At 47.0% G+C, this 21143-nt stretch overlaps 1 protein-coding gene across 4 annotated transcripts in view; it reads right to left on the bottom strand.

Annotated features, from left to right (window-relative positions):
* Positions 1 to 21143, bottom strand: part of BCAR3 (BCAR3 adaptor protein, NSP family member) — a 130893-nt gene that overhangs the window by 92253 nt on the left and 17497 nt on the right. For 2 of the 4 annotated variants that reach the window (XM_045801757.2, XM_045801756.2), the window contains exon 2: positions 8742 to 9072. In XM_045801757.2, the coding sequence (XP_045657713.2) occupies positions 8742 to 9058 (317 nt within the window). In that variant the 5' untranslated portion in view covers positions 9059 to 9072. Of the gene's footprint in view, positions 1 to 8741; positions 9073 to 16828; positions 17027 to 21143 lie in introns of those variants that run through there. The other 2 variants (XM_045801755.2, XM_087866109.1) reach the window with 2 other exon arrangements.

A 21143-nucleotide genomic window follows, 5' to 3' on the forward strand; every position in this document is an offset into this window, starting at 1 on the left:
ACCACATAGATCTTGAATCCACCCCCCGTTACCTCCTTCACCACTATCCTAGCACAGACCACTTCCTGCTCCCCTCCCCCAGTCCCTCTGTCCCATCAATGTCTTCTCCATGGAGGCCAAGCGATATTGTAAGAACTCATTATTCCCTTAAAAACCTTTAAAGGCTTCCCTTTGCCCTCTGCAGAAAACCTAAATCCTCACACCAAGATTGTAGACCAGTACCATCCAATAGAAATCCAAGGTGAAAACCATATGAATTTTTTTTTTTTCAACACCTGGTGCTCATCACAAGTGCCCTCCTCAATCCCCATCACCTATTTCCCCCATCCCCCACCCACCTACTCCCTGGTAACCACCAGTTTATAGTTAAAAGTCTGTTTCTTGGTTTGTCTCTCTCTCTTTTTTTTTCCCCACCTCTTCGCTCATTTGTTCTGTTTCTTAAATTCCACATGAGTGAAATCATATGATAATTGTCTTTCTCTGACTGACTTATTTCACTTAGCATAATACCCTCTAGTTCCATCCATGTTGTTGCAAACAATAAGATTTCATTCTTTTTGATGGCTGAGTAATATTCCATTGTGTATATATATACACCACATCTTTATCTATTCATATGAAAACATGTAAAGTTTTCTAGTAGCAGATTGACAAGAAATAAGTAAAATTAATTTCAGTATCTTATTTTGCATATTTCAAAAATATTACTATTTTAATATACAGTAACATAGTAAATGTTAATGAAGTATTTTACATTCTCTTTTTATATTAAATCTTCAAATGTTCCCTCCCCCAGAGAGGCCTTCCTTCCACCCAATCCAAGGAACTCTTGCATTTCCTCATTCTGTGGTTCTTTATTGAGTGACACGTTTGTCTACATGCCCCCTTCACTGGGCACTGCCTAAGGACAGGGCCTGTATCTATTTCAGTCTCTGTGGGTACTTGGTACCCAGCATCATGCCTGGCACAAAATAAGCTCAATAAATATTTACCGAAGAATAAATAGCAAAGATACTAATATTAAGTAGAAGGGCAAGCAGGAAAGGGCTGGGCCCGTCCACGGAAGACAGGCTCTGTTTTGTGTCTTCGTATAATGGTGTGCTGGTTTTTTAGTGCAGTGGAAGGCTATCATACCTGTCAGCATGAATGGTGGCCAAGACACACTGCTGTAGGGCAGCTCAGGGCAGACCCAGAGAGCGGGATTCCAGCCAGACTCCGTCAACACGTGGGAAACTTTCTCCCACAGAAGCTGCAGGCACTGAATGTGATCTCAGGTTACGCACAAGGATTAGGAACCTCCAGGAGGAAGGAAGGACGGAAACCTACATCTGAGTCCCTTCTCCGTGCCAGTTCTTGCTAGACACCCTCACGTGGGATTCTATTTGACCGTATAGCTGCCCTTTGAGGATGTGGAGAATCAGAAAGGTAAAGTAACTACACGAGGTCACAACGCCACTGGGTCTGGTTGCTTGAATCAGCGTCAAGGTCACTAGCAGCATTCTTTGATATGCACGACTACGTCAACATCCCAGAGCAAAGGCATCAGTGGCCTTCGAGGTCGGGTGTCGCACAGCAGTCGGGGCAGGAGGAGAATAAAGTGCTGGTGAGCAGGTGGGAGCTGCCCCCAAGGGTGTGACCTGCTCCCCCCAGAAGGCAGGGCCACTCCAAGTGTGGAAGTCAGAGCTCTGCCATCCAGGGCAGCCTTTGTATTTAGTGACCACCGAAGCTTCACAGCACTCCTCAGAGGGAGGCATTTTCACCCTCACTTTATAATTTAGAACTTGCCCCAGTTCACACACGGTAAGTGGAAAAAGTGATAATAAGTGGAAAAATAGGGATCTGAACTGAGAGACCTCTGGGTTAGGAGCCCGGTGTGTTCTCCTCTTCCCAGGAGCGACTTTCGCTTTGGTTACTATGTCTGCAGGTGCACCTGGAATCACAGACAGGCCGGAGGGCATAAAAGCTGGGTCTGTTATGGAAGGTTTCTCAGACTTCTGTATTTTTTTTTTAAGATTTTATTTATTTGTCAGAGAGAGACAGAGCGCACAAGCAGGGGGAGCAGCAGCCAGAGGGAGAAGCGGGATCCCCACTAAGCAAGGAGCCCAATGGAGGGCTCAATCTCAGGACCCTGGGATCATGACCTGAGCCAAAGGCAGACGCTTAACTGACTGAGCCACCCGGGGGTCCCAGGCTTCTATAATTTTTAAACAACCTCAGAATCCTTAAAACAACAAGACCATGCGCTTGTCTTTGGGACCTCTAAAAAGAGACAGTCTGAAATTCTACAACCAACCCTGCAGCTAGTCTCCTGGGGACAGACTGTGGTGGCAGCATCGCAAAAGCCAGGAGCCATGGGGTGGCCATGGCCTGCGGCTTATCAGTCCTGGGACTCCAGTACGGGCCCCATGGAGGAGTCTTCTTCCCACCAACAACAGCAATGACAGCTTCTCCAGCCTGTCTCCTCTGGCCAGGCTGTGAGGGCTCCCAAATCCCCATGTGATAGGACCACAAATAACGTGTAAAAGCATACCTTCTGTTTACAATACGTTTCGACATATACCAAAAGGTGTGGAAAAACTCCTAGTTTCTGACTCTCAGAAGACTAAAAACCTGACCTTTCCCGAACAGCATGCAGGAGGCCTAAGAAACCCTGATTTATAGGTCGTGGGGGTGGAGGCAGAGAAGACGTTGAGCAGTATCGCTCAACAAGGACTGCTTTGTGCAGTTCTCTGATCATTTTCTTGGTTGCCATTTGCACTCACTGAAAAAAACAAAAAAAAAAAATCTTTCCGTGTTCCCCAGAACAGCTGAGAATGCACAGATCCCAGCCTTTAGGTTCAAATCATCCCTGTCAGCAGAGGATTGAGGACCACTGTCAGGCAGCTGGGGGACCTGTGGGCACATCACAGTCCCTGGGCCCTCTCGAACCAACTCCCCGCCCCCTACCCCGTGGTGGTGGTTGTTGGGGGATACCCAGCAGGAGCTGAGCTCACCTCTGACCCAGCTGCTCCTGGCTCAGCACACCAGGGCCTGAACATGCACCATTCCTCAGAATGCACTACCCCATCCACAACAGCTGCATTCAAACACCAAGGGGCATTTCAAAATGTGAGCAAAACCCAACTTGAAATTTCAAAAATAAAAATTCAACAAATGGACTATAATAACTTGCCTGGAGACATTCTTGGCTATTAAGTGATTGTCACTCTGCTAACTCAATAAATGTGCCTTCTATTAACGGAATCTGTTAATCTAGTACATAGACTTTTGCAACTCTAAACCCAACCTTTCCTCTGTGCATGAAAAGCTCCCAGTCTGCAGAGAGCAGACATGCCTGTATAGAACTAAAATGCAGATATTTGCATGGGACCTTTACATTGCAGAACCCTCTGATTAGCTGCAAGCTAAAGGCTGATTTATTTGCATGTCTGGGGAAACATCTTGCTCTGTTAAGGGGAAAGCAGTAGTTCTAGAACTTGGTGGTCCTCAAGAGGAACGAATGAAATCCTTTTTCGGGTGAGGGCATTGATACAGCCCAGAGTTAAATATTTAAATCAGTGTTTTGAGGGACACCTGGGTGGCTCAGTCGGTTAAGCCCCTGCCTTCGGCTCAGATCATGATCCCAGGGTCCGGGGATAGAGCTCTGCATCAGCTCCCTGCTCTGCGGGGAGCCTGCTTCTCCTCCTGGCTGCCGCTCTCCCTGCTTGTGCACTCTCGCACTCTCTCTCTCCGGCAAATAAATAAATAAAATCTTTTTAAAAATCAATCAATCAATAAATCAGTGTTTTGAGAAGAGTCTGCACAGATGCAATGCCTTCCACTTGCTTTGACTTGAAAGAGCAGACGCTGCAACATGGTAGGTAACTTACCGCCTGGGAAAGCATACTGGATTTTAATTTGGGATAATTCTGCAGACTTTCTGGCCCCCGTCAGTTAAAACACTTGTGACTAGTCAGTCAGCTCCGCTCATGCAAACTAATGAAACATCACATTGTCCCGCCACATGCTCACACAGCACAAGGGGCCGAAGGAATTAGGCTCTCGGCAGCTGTTCCCAGGAATGCATGCCTCCACGTACCCACAGGCAGGAAGAGGACCCACACCAGTCTCCCAGAGCTGATCCTTCGGCTATCCCGACAACACAGACATCTCAACAACAGGAACCAGTCCCCTCTCAGCCCAAGGAAGGTCCCAGATTCAAATAAAAATTCACCCTTGAAGATAAGTGAATCAAAGGGACAGCAGTCAAACAAAGGCTAACGTTGAGAGGAAATCCTGTCTGCAGACCTCTCGGGGAAGCCTTGCTCTGCCTGCAGAACAAAGGCTTCTTCTGTGACATCAAGCAGCAGGTTTAAGAGCGCCCTGGCTTCTCGCTTTGGCCCCCTTTCAAAACCACAAGTACATCCAAGGGCAGCCAAGACAACAACGAAGCCAAGAGATATAGTCTCCAAATGAGGAGAGACCAACTCTCCCTTCTGGGCTTGCCTTCTGCCTGGCTCTTGGTGGCTAAGACTCCATTTCCCCAAGGTGGGTGTCCAAGGCACTGGGTTCAGACTCTGGGGACTGCAAGCTTTCCATGCTAGAGGACAGCTCAGAAGATGCCCACCGCCGAGGCCAAACTTCTTGGGAGGCTGTGGAGCACAGTGTCTGGGGAAGGCCCCACGGTACTCTCTGGGTTCCAATCCGAACTCAGTCACCCAGTAGCGTCTGACCTTAGGTGCTCAACATCCCTGAACCACTTTCTCGACTGAATAAGAACAACAATACTGCTGCTACTCATGCTAAAATCTGCCATGTCTCTCATGCTGGGTTAGGATGTTCACACAGGATAATTCATGAACATATCATTGAAGATATTTTAAAAACTATAAAATGTGAGAGATCGTAATTTTTCTGGCTAGGACTCATGTTTGTAAGATAGCTTAATAATACAAATTTTTAGGTCAAAGGGGAGACTTCCTCTGCTTTGCCTGGAGTCTTCCACAGGGTGAATATTCAATTAATATGTAATTATAATAAAGGTGACTTTTTAATGATTAATGAGCTAAATATATTTGTTAGGAAAACAGCAAATTTGCAATTTATCAGAGTTTTTTTTTTTTACCAGACAAAAAGGTGTTGTCTGGTGGGTTTCCCTCTGAGTGTAGGTGCAGTACACAAGAAAAGTGAGTCTGGGCTTTCCCAGATGGCCCCACTATGATCATGCCAACACCAAATAGGACAAAATAGAAGGTTTTCAGTCTTGACATCCGGGCAAGTCACTGTCAGATGAAATTAACCTCTGAAATCACTATGAAAAGTAACAAGGCCAAAAAAAGTTTACCTCAAACAAGCCCCACCCCCTAAAATCAATAATTTTGTTAAAAGTAGACCTAACTAGTCTCACTCCCTGGAATCAGAGATCAAAAACTCTTAACTTTAAAAGCTCCCAGCATGGGGTGGCTGGTGGCTTAGTCAGATAAGCGTCCACCTTCAGCTCAGATCATGATCCCAGAGTCCTGGGATCGAGCTCCCTGTGGGGCTCCCTGCTCAGCGGGGAAGCCTGCTTCTCCCTCTCCCTCTGCCTGGCCCCCTCCCCCTGCTCGTGCTCTCTCAAATAAATAAAATCTTTAAAAAATAAAAATAAAAAGCTCCCAGCTTGCAGTGGTGAGTGAGCAAGAGCGATGGGTGGTTGGTGTTTTCATAGCAACTGAGCTGTAAGAGCTAAGTTAGGACTAGAAATGCTATTTCTCCCTCATGGCTGTTCTGCTGGGGCACCTTAGACAGCCCTCCCTCCTGGAGCCCCAGGTTCTCATTCATACCTTTTGTCCCTTCCTTTTCACACACATAAGCTTTGTTGATCCTGTGGCTTGTTCTAAAAAGGAACTGAGGCAGCTAATAATCTTATTAGGAATATTTAAAAGGATAAAAATAATAATACAAGGTACTTTGAACTCCTCAGAACTGGGAACACTTCAACGTAGTTTTTAAAAGTGTGTTACGTGAACAAAATATAAGGGCGTCTGGCTGGCTCAGTCGGTAGAGCATGCAACTCTTCAGGGTTGTAAGTTTGAGCCCCATGTTGGGGGTAGAAATAAGCAAATAAACAAAATAACTCAAAAAAATAAGTAAATAAATAACATTTAAAAATAACAAGATCTATTAATAAGACCAGGGAGAAGAGGATTTTACGATCCTTTGACGTGACCTTCTCACTCAGCATAATCCTGAAGGATATGCGTTTGTTACTTCCTGTATTCGCCTTTAACAATGAGATATTTTAAGTTAAGGGAAAAAGTTGTGAATTTGGATGAATGTAGTTCTGAAGGATAAACAAACCTAAGCCTGCCACTTGTTAAGTCTTCCACGGTATGGACTTCAAACTCAGGACTTGCGCCCACCGCCTGATAAGATCTTCTGCGGAGATCTGACCTCTGTCCAAGTCATTTTCAAATCAAAAAGCTTTGAACTGCGGGCAGGTTGACGGCTTGGACCTTGGGTGTTTATCAAGAACTTCCTCAAGATAGAAAGGGTGACTCCATTGCCACCCCCGGCACCCTGGAGCGTCCCCCTTGTAAGAGCTGGCACCCAGCCAGCCAGGACCTTAGAACATCAAGGAATGAGTTTGTGAATTGTCTCCGTATGGCACATAGTAGATATGTAGCTCACTACAGAGTTTAACTTAATTAATAAAAAGTGGCTACAGTGGGTCGGGGAATCGCTGGTTCTGACTCCACCTGGTGCAGCCTGGTATCTTCTTTGCTGCCCCTTAGCCTTCACAAGAGGGAGCGATGACTGCGCCCCTTCTGCGTCCCACGTGTCCAGGACCAGTGATTCCACAGCAACAATACTGTGCACAGTACGTGCCTCCATGCTGCCCTGGGCCCTCAGCAGGCTGGCTGCGAGCTCTCCGAGCAGGGAGGTCACCCACCTACGCTTTGCAGAGCGGGTGCAGGGCTTTCTAACTCCTAGGACAGCCTAGAGAAACTTCTGAGCTGACGTCGGAAACATTTCAGGGCTCTCCGGCACTTTCTACAGAGACTACGTGGGCCTCTACTTATTTTGTTCTCATACTACTACAGTTATGCACCTAAAACGAATTCTGACCTCCTACCTGCCTCTCTCCCAACATCTGTACTATCCATCTCTCAGCTTGCTACACTCCAGCCACAGGCCACACCAGTTTCGTCCGGGTTTTTTTCAAACATGCCAGACTTGTTCCCACCCCCAGTTCTTTGCACTGCTCTCCCTACGCCTGGAACAACCTTCCTCTGGTTCTTCCCATGGTTGCCTTCTCTCATTATGCAGCTCTTAGCTCAAATATCATCTCCTCAGAGACCTGTCCACATTATAAAAAAGATACAAGCCTAATAAATCTTCAGTCGTCACAATTTCCTCTCTAGCACTTAATATAATCTGCAATTAACTTGCTTATTACCTGGGCCCTTCCCTAGAATATTAGCTCTGGGAAGACACCATTTCAGATGCCCCACTGCTATTCTGTGAGTTCGCATACTTCCTCACCCTACAAAACGGAGCGAGAGCAGATTGCTGGAATGATTTGGTTGGCAGAACATCTTCAAGGTTGGACCGGCCCTTCAGTTCAGATACTAAGAGGGACGGGGCAGAATTTTCCCGGTAAAGCACCAGTCCTTTCAAAAATCAATGGGCTCCACTAACAAAGGTGCTCAATATATAGATACTGAACAACAACATGAGCTGGAATCAAAGCGGCTTTCTTTGCTGCAGGATCAGACAAAAAGAGACACCAGGACATACAACAGAAGGAACCAGTCCCTTCACTGCCCGATAACATCAAGGGTTGAGGATCTTCCCCAGCAGGAAAAGGAAGGCAGTTTCCAAACCAGCTCTAACAAGCAGAAACTAATCACAGCCAGGCCCCATACAAACCCGGACAAGAAGCTTTTATAACCATAAGGCTTATTTAGCCAGCTCCCCAGTGGGTAGGAGAAATCAATCCTGGTTCTAAAGTATTCTGAAGCCGACCCAATGGGGTATCCGTACCAAATTCTACTTCAGCATGTTGGAGATGCAGGTCCTAATTCTGAGCCATCGTGGCAGCTCCACAGAATTGGCTGGACACCGTTCAGAATCTGATGTTATAGTAAAAAAAGCACACTTGTGCTTCCTTTTGAGGGACTAAGTGGTATATAGGCAGTTGGCTGTAAAAATACGCTCAAATATTAGATACTAAGAAATGGTTAAAGTTTTTAGGTGTTATCGTTTTTTATGTTATATTTTTTAAAAATAAGAGTACTTATCTTTGAAAGACACATACCAAAATATTTACAGATAAAACAGGGGCTGAAATTTACTTCAAAATAATTGCAGAGGAAGGAAAGTGGGCGGGAGTACAGACAACGCGGGACTGGCCGTGGCCCAAGGCAGCTGAAGTGAGGTGGTGGGTCCTTGGGAGGTAAACTATTTGCTCTACTCTGTACAGCTGACATGTTCCCTAACAGAAAGGCTTTTTTAAAAAAGCTCGTTAAGCCAAGTCATTTTCACTTGTGGAATTAAAGAAGTTACCTGAAGGGGCGCCTGGGTGGCTCAGTCCATTAAGTGTCTGACTCTTGATTTTGGCTCAGGTCATGACCTCAGGGTTGTGAGATGGAGCCCCGCCCTGGACTCCACGCTGGATATGAGCCTGCTTAGGATTCTCTCTCCCTCTGCACCCACCCCATCCCCTCCCCCCAGGCTCTCTCTCTCTCTCTGAAAAAACAATAAATAAATAAAGAAGTTACCTGAAAGTGAAGGTCTCGCCTTTCCAGTCTTGCAGGGGGTGCTCCTGGATGATGGCGGGAGTCCGAGGGGAGTTCTGCTGTGGGGACTTGGAATGGGGCAGGGTCCCCATGTGACTGAAGTTATCACAGGACCTGATGGGAGGAGGGCCTTTTTTCTTCCGTGGGAGGGTACCGTGTATGGACACGTCTTGATAGGCATCTGTGTGATGCTCAGCCGGAGGGGACTTGCTGCTCAGAAGGTCCATGGACGAGGCCAGAGGGAACTGGTGATTCACCGGCATGTTTCTGGGAAGGCTCACAAATTTGCCCGCAGCCATGATTCTCAACTCCTCTACGGGGAAAAGAAAAGAGCGAAGGCATGAATCTAAGGCAATCGCAAGAACTGACTTCCTACTCACAAAAGGAAATGGAAATGTACCGTTTAACGGAAGAACGGGTTCGTGGCGCATTAGCGGACAAACAGTGCATGGCATCACCCGTGAAACTGAATACAAATGGGACATTTATTCACGTCCCTTTTTTGATCCTACAGAGGAATTCTCCTTGGATGGCATCAGATCCACCGATGGGAAAGGGCAAACGTGTTTCAGAGACTCTAGAGGCACACGAGCCATTTTCCTATTTCAGATGACTGAAGCTGATGGAAAATCATGACTACCAAAAAAGACTACTGAGGAAGTACTCAAAGTTTCGATATAAGTGCATTCGAGAACACATTATAAATGTGAGATAATTAGCTCCCGTCTTTCCACCACCCTGTACAGGATAAGAACAGGTGGAGATGATTGGAATTCCTCAGCTGCTAGCAGGCCTTCAGTGCCAGACCAGCCCCTCAGTTGTGCTACCCAGGGCAACGGGGCAGAATGTTTCCGGCAAAGACCTGGTGCTTACAAATAAATCAATGTACTCTAATTAACGAAGACGGGCCAGGGTCAGGGGTGAGGAGGTGGGTCACGCCTCCATACATCAGTGGGCTCAGCTGCAGAGGAAAGCCACTGGGGTGAGGGATCCATGTACATTGTCCCCCAGAGGGGTTGGGAACCTGCCTGCCACCAGCAGGGTTAAGCAACACGCATGGTGCCTGTGTAATCAGGGAAGAGTGGGAAGGAAGAGAAAAAAGACAAAGAGGGGATAAGGGGAGAGCACAGAAAGAAAAGGAAAAAGTGTACTAGGTTGTATGTAAAAGTAGACCCAACCATTATGCCCAGCTATGATCAATAGAAATATTCACCCCGAGCAAGAGACAGCACCCGCTCACCTCCCCCCCAAAAATAAACTATGGTTTTGACTAAGCCAAATTATACAAGACATTTTTAAGGCCAGCGTATAGAGAAAAAGAAACACACGTCTGAATAAAAATTAGAACTAGTCCCTAGAGACATTAAGGATCCAGAATCTGTCCCACCCACCAGGGTACCAGACTGGTCTGGACAACACAGCAACATAACTCAGCCTGCCTGATGCACTGGCCTCCCCAAGACTGGGGAGCAGAACATTCCTTTGCTCTGCAGTCCGTTCCAAAGCCCTGCAGCTCCCATTCCTCACAGGACACCCTTTCCACTGCAAAGAGGACAGCTCAGAGTGAAGATCATTACTTAATAGTACCCCTGCAGAGTCAGTTCCACAAAGGAACTGGGCACGTGGGACAAGGCTTGAAGTCAAGCAAGAACACTGCTCTCCAGAAGCTCACGGTGTAGACACAGAACGGAGATAAAGGTAGCGCAAGGGAAACAATAGACAACAAAAACATCCACAATCCGTTGCTTCACCTGCAACAGACAGAAACACACAAGTGTCAGGGACCAGACAGAAGGAAATCCTTCACTCAAGGTGTATAATCCTAACGCTGTCCTCAGTTCTTTCCCAAAACAGGTCATTCTGGGGCCTGTCGGCTCCATGTCTAACTGTGACCACACAGGAGGCCTGTCTCACAGTGGGTGCAGAACAATAGCACTGTGAGTCCCCGTGCGGGCCGCTCCCGGGTCTGGCCAGTACCTGGCACACTGTCAGAACTTACTCAATGTTAGTCATCATTATTTAAAAAGAAACCCAAGCTCTCTGGCCCTCCCTGCCTGACCACCAGTGATGTAAGCCGACTAGGATTCCCTTAACACACACACACACACACACACACACACACACACACACACACACACACTGCCCCCAACCGTTGTGAATCCTTGCCTGTCCAAGCTGTCAGCACCCTCTTCAGAGGGAGGCCTAGATCATTCCAAAGAACCTGCTGGGGAGGCCCAGAGCACCCCACAGAACCTCTTTCTGTGCAAAGGGCCACGGTGTTGATCAACTATTCCCAGGTCATTGTGATGGGTAAAGGTTACCCTGTCTCCAGTGTCCCTGGCTGCCGGTTTCCTCTCTGCTTATCCAGGATCTTGATTTCAAGACTGGGCCAAAGTGCTTGAAAATGCCTTTCAGCAAGTTTCCCATACCTCAGTTTATTCTCTGAGTTGAGAATTAACACCGGCCCTTCCTACTTTGGAGTCAACACTGAAGTGCCTCCTCCATACAAGACACTCAGAGAAACAGTGATGTATAAGCCCCAGTCCCTAACTAGGAACTCTAAGACAGAATACTATAACTCATCCATAGGGACCCTTCACAGGCTGGAGGGAAGAACAATTCGAACAAAATGAGGAGGATCTCAGAGACAGCAATGCCGGAGACGAAGCATTTTGGAGGGATTCTGAAAGGTCGAGGATTGTCCGAAAAGCCTTCTGAGGATGGTCCGAAAATGCTAGAATGGCAGATGCAGACAGGCAAGGAGGTGCTTCCACGGGCTCACGAACTACAAGCTGGGCTGCGTGGCTCACATGGAGACGTCAAGAAGCATTTCCTATATCCTGAAGTCTTAGAGGCTGTGTCGAGGGGTCTGGACTGGACTGCAGGTGCTAGAGAAGATCTGGAAGGGAGGGACAGAAGCCAGTCTGTGTTCAGGTAGGTAAGTCTGGTACTTCTGAAAAGGAAAGAAGGGAGGCAGGCAGGCCAATCATTCTGCTGGCCACAAGCCAGCAGGGAAGGATTTAGAACCCTGACCTTGGGCATTGACCAGGTGGTGGAGGGACAGAAGAAAGAACGAGGAGCTCGAGGCCACAGCCACGGGAGGACAGTACGATGCTGGAATATGCTGAGTAGTGTAAGAAGAGGACTCCTGCCGGAGGGAGGCTAACAAGCTGTCCACTGAGCTGGGGGGTGAGAGGAACCAATGGCGCAGTTCAGTCTAGGAGGTACGATCCTGGTATGTTCACTTAGGAGCCAGGACTGGATGTAGATTTTTAAGAATCATCAACATAAAGGGCATATTTAAACCAGAGAGTGGATCCCTTAGCTTGTTATTATCAGCTGTGATAACAGATGGGAAAGTACCTCTTAAACTGTCAGGAGCCATACAATATCCATGAATTATATCCTTGCTCTCTCTCACCATGGCTGCTTCAAGCCTATAGGGCCCAAAGCAAGGCTGAGCTCTGAAAACCTGAAGCAGGGGGAGCAGGGGTCCTCAAGCTGGCTGCACATAAGAATCCTCTGGGAAGCTTTTAAAATCCTGACACCCAGGACGCGTGGGTGGCTCAGTCGGTTAAGCATCTGACCCTTGATTCAGCTCGGGCCCTGATCTCAGGGTTGTGGGATTGAGCCCCGCCCCTGGCTCCGCGCTCAGTGTGGTGCAGCTTGTCTCCCTCCACTCTTCCCCCTGCTTACGCTCACTTGCTCTCTCTCAATAACATCTTCAAAAAATAATAAAATCCTCACACCAGAGCTGTGACCCAGACCAATGAAATCAGAACATCGGTGGGTACAACCCCAGCACCAATCTTTTGAAAGCCACCAGTATATTCAATGTGGAGCCAGGGTTGGGGACCACTGGATGAGCAAGTCTCTTTGGTACAGAGCGACTTACATTCAGATCTGGCTACCCGAGGAACAGAACAGAATGACAATGAGGAGGGGTCAGTCAGCAGAAGCATCAATTCATTCTTCTGTTCCCCACACATGTATGCAGGGCCTCCCAGATATTGGGCACTGTGACTGGTATTGGGGACAGCGTCAAACAACGGTACTCACGAGGTTACTACTCTGCGGTGGAAGCAGACAGCAAGTCCTGGCCACACGTGCTGGTGATTCCCAGTGCTACAGGAGCACACAGAGTGGGGACCAGGGTCTAGACTCAGCTCGTGGCCAGAAAAGGCTTCCCTGAGGATGGGATGTTGAGCTCAACGATGGGAAGCAGAGTTTAGTGATGGGAAGAAGACTACCCGAGCTGAAAGCTCCAGAGAAGTCACAGCTACAGACAAACTGCAAAGCCGGGCTCCCCTCTACAACCCACTGCCTCTAAATTGGGACCCTTCCCCCATTAAAATACAGGCTTGCCCTATGTGTAGTCACTTGGAAAGACTGGCTCAACCCTGGGTCCTATGTCAAGCTTGAATAAGCCCAAGAGTGGCGGAGGTAGGCCCGGACCAGAGACGGCACTTCTAAACTATATAGCTAAAAGTGGGGCAGAGGGTACAGGGGGGAGCTCTAAGCGAAGGGACTCATTTACGACCTCACTGTAGGGTAGTCCCTGGACTTCCTACTTGAGCTTTATTTGCTTTTATTTTTTCCAGACTCTAGAAACCTAGGGCAAATCCAAGGGATGGAAGTACATGGTGTGTAGTTGGAATCTAGGCTCAAGACAAGTACCTTTTGTTGTTGTTGTTGTTTAAGATTTTATTTATTTGAAAAAGAGAGAGCACAGGGCAGGGGGTGGGGTGGGGAGAGGGAGAAGCAGACTCCCCAAGGAGCAGGGAGCCTGACTCAGGCCTCCAGGGCTTGATCCCAGGACCCCGGGGTCACAAACTGAGCTGAAGGCAGATGCTTAACTGACTGAGCCACCCAGGTGCCTCAAGTACCTTTCATTTTTGAGAGCAAGGCCATTTACCACATTTGACTATACTAGGCAGAATCTCCGAGTGTTATAATCCGGTCGGATCTCAGAGAATCAAGCCCAGATAAAGGAAGTACATGTTCATTCACTCAATATATATTGTCTGAGGGCTTCCAATGTACCGGGGACGAGGACATGATAAACTAGACAAGGTTCTGCTCTCATGGAGCCTAAGTTGTGATAGGGTGGGGGGTGGGGGGAACCAGGGGGAGGTCCAGTCAACACAGACAAGAAAACAGATCAGGCAATACCCCAGCGTCAGTGTCCTAAAGAACACAAACCAGAATGAAATGATAGAACATACTGGTTGGGATGGAGAGCTATCTTAGATTGGGGGGGGGGGGCTTCTCTGAAGAGGTTCCTGAAAAAAAGAGAGAACCAGTCAAGAGAAGAAGGGAAGGGAGTTCAGGCAGGGGACTGGGCAAATTGAAGGCCCTGAGGTAGGCATATATGGTTGGAAAAGCATGGTGAAGACTAACCCCAAATCTCCACTTCCTGGCTCCCAGGTTTTCTCTGCTCGGAGATGCTTCTATCTCAATGTTCCTAGCCATCATGTACTTCTTATGTACTATGTGATTTTTTTTTAAGTCATTCATGGTATGACTCAGAACCTAGGCTTTGAAGTAAGACATTCACAGGGTCAAATCCCTACTCTGCCATTTACTTACTAGCTGTGTGGCCCGGAACAAGTTACTCAACCTCTCTGACAGTTTCTCATTTGTAAAAATACCTCTTTCGTGGGATTGCCCTGAAAAGTAAATGCGACAGTTGTATGGAAAGCCCTTGACATACGGCAAGCACTCAATAAACAGGTTTCCTCCCAGCAGGTCAGGGACTGTCTGCCTTGCTCGTCACAGTATCCCGAGTACAAAGAGAGTCCACAAAAGAAGTCACTGCTTCTGGGAAAGACTGCAGCCAGGAAGGATGGGGAGGTAAATGTTTTAACTCAGAGCCATAAACATAAACACACCAAACCAAGTAGGACATAGACACAGACACACACAGGCACACCGAGAGAGCCCATACGCAGTCTTTAAAAGAAAAGGCCAGGTGAGACTTTGGCCACCTGACGTCACCTCTCTCTACTATGCAGGTAAACAGACACCGTGTCCTGACTCAGTCTAATGCCAGACCTTGAAATATATACAAAGGTCAAAGATTCTGTATCTTGATTGGAAAATATGAGACCTTGGTGAATGTTCAAAGAGCTGAAATCTCAATAGGGGCAAGAGCAAGCCTGCTGAACTCCCAGCGTCTGTGCTGCCTTGCTGATCCCCGCTCGGCGGCTGTGCTTGCTTTGAAGTGCTCCCGAGCAACAGCAGCCCAACTCGCTCGCCTTGCAGAGCCAGAGCCATCCCGAAGAAGCGGAAGAGCACGCGCAAGTCAAGCAAGAGACAGGCAGCCCACCTGCTTGGGTTTTTCCAGTTTATTTCTAAAATGAGCTATTTCCTAAACTTGTAGAATGTCATCTGATGTGGGCATTAAAAACTTTCTATCATATTTCAAGCTCTGGAAATGTAACTGCCCCAGCCACCCAATTACGACCCCAACAGAGAATGTTTCATTTGGATACGTAGTTTTATAACCTCTCTGCAGAGTCAGACAGGAAGACAGGACCGCCACACACTTAAAAATTGGCTTATGCAGTTAGAATGAAGTTTCTCTTCAGTTTAGAAATTAAGAGTATCCCTATTTTCGAAGTAAATTTATGGAGTCTAGCCAAATGATTGAAGTATGAATAATTCTTCCATGGACTGTATTTCAAGCAACACAGCATAGAATTTACACGATAAAGTTCTTAAGCTTAGCATTCGTTTGACAAGCAGGTCTTTCTATATGAACAGGAGACTGAGATCTTGGTTAGTCATCTGGAAATGCCAGGCTTCTCAGCAGGTTTAGAGAAAGCTGGAATCAAGGAGGTGAGGGAGCCCCTGGCATGGAAAGCCTTTTACATTATACTCCATACACTCCCCTGCACACCCCCATACAACGCTTGGCCTGTGGCTTCTCCACTATTAACTGGGCAGTCCCTGTAGGGATGCTCTGCGGAACCCCCTCTCCCAGCACCGAGGCCTCCCCTTCCTCCCGCCTGTCCTTGGCAACATGCAGGGAGATTATCCGCTCCTAAACTGACCTTCCCTCCGCCAATGTATTTTCCTTGGACAGATCTGTGTAGCCTTGGGAGATAAGAGTCAAGGTTTAAAAGAAATCTCTGAACGCTTGGCTCCAATCTCTATCTCAGCTAATGGCTTTGCGCGAAAGCACACGCGAGGTTAGGCAAACGCTCTTGCCTCTTCGCAACTTTCTTCAAGCGAGTTAATACCCAAATCAGAGTTTTCCACTCCAGCCACGACCCACCATGTTGCCCACGGAACACTTCGCCTTGCCAGCTGCTTCGGAGCCCACTCGACCGCTCTCAGCCAAATGTCTACACCTGATCAAACTTTAAAAGTGGTGGCAGCCGCTGCCGCTCGGGAAAGAGTGGCTGAGGTCGAACCTCGCGTCCACCGTCCCTCCCTTCGCCTCCCCTTTCCTCCCCTCCCCGACGCAAAGGGAGCGACACAACCAACTATTCATTCTTTCTCAACAAAGGGAGAGAGGGAGGGGGGTGTTGTCAACAGTTACTGGGCAGGCTCCTTCGCTTTCTTTGCAAACTTTCCAAGAGATTAGTGGAGAAACTAGCCTCTTCCAAGCCCAGGGCTTCCAGCGGAGCCCCTAGGCCCTGCCCCCCCCCACCCCCAGCAGAGAGGGACCGGACGAGACGACCAAGGGCTGCCTGCTGAGCAGCCGGGACGCGCGGGGGGTGGGGGTGGGGGTCGGGAGAGACCAGCGCCCAGGAGGATGCCGCTCGAGAGCAAAGAGCAGAGATGCTCACGGCACTTCGCTGAGCGCCTGCCGCCGCGGGCCACGTCTGGGGAATAGGAGCCAGTTCCGAGGGCCCCGAGGGCACACGCCGTGTCCGCACTTCAGCCACTCCCGCCCCCAAACGCCAACTCTGCTGGGGGCAGGGGGAGCGCCGGCTCAACTCCCCCCCCCCCATCCTAACTTTCTCCAACAAACTTCCCAGCCCGTCCTCCCAGAGCCGGGGGAGGCCGCGGCGCCCCGGGTCGGGCAGCACACCCGCGGGACGCGCGCGGCACACACTCACCTCCCCGCGCGGCGCTCGGTGCCAGGGCTCTCGGGCTAGGGGCTCAGAGGCGCCGCTCGGCGTTCCCCCAGCCGCGGCTGCTCCCGGGGCACGGGCCGCTCATGGTCGGCGGGGCGCGCCCGCAGAGAAGCCCGCGCGCGGCTCGCCTGTGCGCCCGGCGGCTCCGGCTCGCGCCCCGGCCCCGGCAGCTGCAGGCGCGGCTCTGAGCCCGCGGCGCGCGCTCCAGCCCTCAACTGGTGATTTGCGGCGTCGCGGCCCCACCCCGGCGAGCCGATTCGCGCGGCCTCGCGGAACCCCCGCGACATTTACATGCGGTGACCTCGCCTTGCCCTCCTCTGCCCGGATTTGAGAGTTTGGTTCTCCTCGTAGCGCCCCAAAAAAACAGTCTTGAAGTGTAGACTGGCCACTTCCTCGCTGTACCCCTCTCGAGGGACCACCCCACCTATTCCACTCCTCCCCCTTCCCCGCGTTACTTAATTATCCAGCAGATCGGCTTAGCTGTCTGCAGACACCTGGCTGCCTTGCAGTTTAAAGGGCTTTGATGAGACAAAGATCCGGGTAACCACAAATAACCAAACCGTGGAACAGGCAAATCAATCACACCCACCTGGACAAACTGAAAGCAAAGGGGGAAGTAGAATTGGCATTTCAGTACTAGGTAGGCTTAGTGGGGTAAAAAGCAGAGCCAACTGGAGGTCTTACACTAGCGGATATCAAGACCCATTATAAAGCTACAGACAGCTACAGACATAGTAATTGGCAACAAGGATAGACAAACTGACCAATAGAATAGAGAGTACAGAAGTTGATCTACATTAAATGGTCACAATTTAAGTCAAAATGCTACTGTGACGCATTGAGAAAAGAAGGTATGTGTTTTCAGTAAATGATGCTGGATCAACTGAATACCTACATGCAGAAAAAGGAAGAATCTTGACCCTTACCTCGTACCATGTCAAAAAAAGTCCATTCCAGATGGATTTTAAACCTAATGTGAAAGATAATAAAACTATCCAAAGTACAAAGAAAGAAAGAAAAGGAAAAACTTCATGACCTTGAGGTAGGCAAAGACTCCTTAAACACACACAGTACTAACTATAAAGGAAAAAAACTGATCATTGGACAACATTCTAATTAAGAACTCCTATTCCTGGAAGACACCATTAGTGAAAAGTGAAGCCACAAAGGAGAAAAGACCATTGCAACACATGTATCCAATAAAGGACTTGTATACAGAATCTGTAAGGAATGCTTACAGACCAGCAGGAAAAAGGCAGAATATCTGACTGAAAATAAGTAGATAAGGAATAAACAGGCATTTCTCAAAACAAAACAATACACATATGAAAATTTTCTCAATTACTAATCATCCCAAAAATGAAAACTGAAGTTGTAATGTCTCACTTTACGCCCACCAGAATGGCTAATATTAGAGAACTTCGAACAACACTTTACAGACCTGTTTGGCTAAATTAACATGTAGCCTGTGACCCAGCAATTCCATCCCTAGGTATCTTGTCTACTCAACAGAGATGTATGCACATACTCACCAAAAGACATGTTCAAAAATGTGTATAGCATCTCTTTATAACAGCCCCAAAGAAACCACCCAAATGTCCATCTGTGGGAGAAATACAAGCTCTGGGTAATACAGTGATAACAACTACCTCTACACCCAACAAGAGCATGATCTCACAAATAGGATGTCCAGTAAAAGAAGCTGAACACAAATGGATACATACTAAATACATCCATTTACGCGAATTCCAAACACAGTCAAAACACATCAACGATGTTAAATGTAAAGATACTGGTTATCTTGAGGGTTGGGTTATCTTGAGTGGGTTATCTTGAGGGTTGGGTTGGGTAGTGATGGAAAGGGAGCCAGAGAGGGCTCCAGATGCTGGTAATATTCTATTTCTTGATCCAGGTGCTGGTTATATAGATCTATTTTATAAAAATTAACTGTCCTTTTTATACAAACTAATTGGTTTGTGCACTGCTCTCCTTGCATGTTTTACTCCAATAAAAATGTTTTAAAAATTGTGCCATGTTGGGTTTTTTGTTTTTTTTTTTTTTTTTAGCAGGGGCAGGGGCAGAGAGAGGAGAGAGAATCTCAACAGGCTCCACGCCCCAGCGTGAGCCTGGGGCTCAATCTCACCACCCCGAGATCATGACCTGGGCTGAAATCAAGAGTTGGAAGCTTGACCGACTGAGCCACAGAGGCTCCCCTACGTTGGATATACGTTATGTCATTTTCATCCCTTTAAGAAAGATTGGCAAGTCTGTAAGATTCTAAGTGCAGCATCCTTAAGAATGAGTTTCTCCGTTTTCCCCATAGGTGTTTTTGTGGGTTGGCTTTGATCTTCCCTACCTCGTGAGAAGTACACACTTATCATTTTTGTTGAATTTTCCTGAAATGTTCAGTGCAGTGAATGTCAGACCAGCTGATATATATCTAAACTGAATTATCAGAAACACATTTACCAACTTTCTGCTCCTCTGAAGTGTCCCTGAAAGCAGTGATAAAACATAAGTTGGATTTTCTTGATTTTCAAAATTCTCTAAGCACCTACTATATGTAAATTTTCTTCTTTGTGGAGCATTAGGGAGGTAGCAATAAAGAAAGACTAGACGACTCACATATAGAGAGGGGTTGGGCAAGTCACTGTTCCTCTCAGTCCCTCCATTTCCTCATGAGTGAGTGAGTGAACACATGTGCGGAGTCAAGGAAATAATAAATGTGAAAGTGCCCGGCATATAGTAGTTATCATTAACTATACTCTAATTCATGATACATTCTATGTCTTCACAACACCCCTGCGAGAGGAAGCATCTTTAGCCCCATTCATATGGCAGGAAACAGACTCAGAAAGGTTAAGGAATGTCAAACCTAAATTCATTCAACAAATATTTGTTGCATGCCTATTAGGTGCCAAGATCCATAGCAGGTGAGAGGCAGAGTCAGAATTTGAATCAGGTGCTTTAACTTCAAGTTCAGTGGTCTTTCCACTACAAAACTACTTTCACACTTGTATCCCCAGTGCCAGGCTCATAGTAGGTGTTCAATACATTAATGGATGGAAAATATTATTTTTAATATACAGTTGACCCTAGAGCAACATGGGTTTGAACTGTGCAGGTCCACTTATAAGGGGATTTTTGGGGATAAATACAGGACAGTACAGTAAGTGTATTTTCTCTTCCTTGGGATTTTTTCTCAATAACATTTTCTTTTCTCTGGCTTACTTTATTGTAACAATACAATATATAATACATGTAACATACAAAACATGTGTTAACTGTCTATGGAAGGTAAGGCTTCCAGTCAACTATAGGTTATTAGTAGCTAAGTTTTTAGAGAGTCAAAAATTATATGCAAATTTTCAACTGCACTGAGGTCAGTGCTCCTAAACCCTGCATTATTCAAGGGTCAACCATCATTTTCTGATTAAGTAACATGGAGAAATATAGTGGATACAGTGAAAAGTCCCCCGCTCGACTCTGTCTCCTATCTGCCCAGTCCCCCTCCCACCACAGGCAAAACTGCTATTAATATCATGCATGCCTAGCAGAGTTTCTCTAAGTGTGTATATGTTATCCCCAACCCCTAACAGGAAGTAACATGCTATACCCACAGTTCTACACTTTGCTTTTTTTTTCACTTAACAGTATATCTTGGAGATTTTCTCATAGTAGTGCACCGTACTCCTTTGAAGAGATGTGCTGTTATTTATTCAATCAGTGCCCTATTCATGGACATTTAGGTTGTTTTCAAACCTTTCCTATTACAACAATACTGCAATGAATAATCTTGTATATATGCCATTGGTATGTACAAGTGTACCTGTAAGGTAAATTTCCAGAGGTAAAATTCCTGAGTCAAAGGGTATATGCTTTTGTAATTTCAATAAGTGATGCCAAATTGCCTTCCATTGGGACCGTACCAATTTATATCTCCCAGCAATATAAGAAAATGTCTATTTTCCCCACATGCTGGGCAGAAAGTCTATATTAAGCTTTTGAATTTTTGTCAACCTTCTAAGTAAAATGTGAATTTTAGTGCAATTTTAATTTGCATTTCTCTTATAATAAGTGAGGCTGCTCATCTTTTCATGTTCAGTAGTCATTTATTTTTCCCTTTTGGAATTTCTACTCCCACTTTTCTATCCATTTGTAGGTCTCTTTATGATCAATGTTCTAGGACCTCATTCCATGTTAGGAAGCTTAGCTCTTTGTGGTATGAGCTGCAGAATTTTTTTTCAATGATAATATTAAAGAAAAGTGGTGATACATGCAAAGCACTGTTATTTTA

Source organism: Ursus americanus, chromosome 12 (assembly GCF_024610735.1).
Source record: "Ursus americanus isolate L20-20 chromosome 12, mUrsAme1.1.p, whole genome shotgun sequence".
Lineage (NCBI taxonomy): Eukaryota > Metazoa > Chordata > Mammalia > Carnivora > Ursidae > Ursus > Ursus americanus.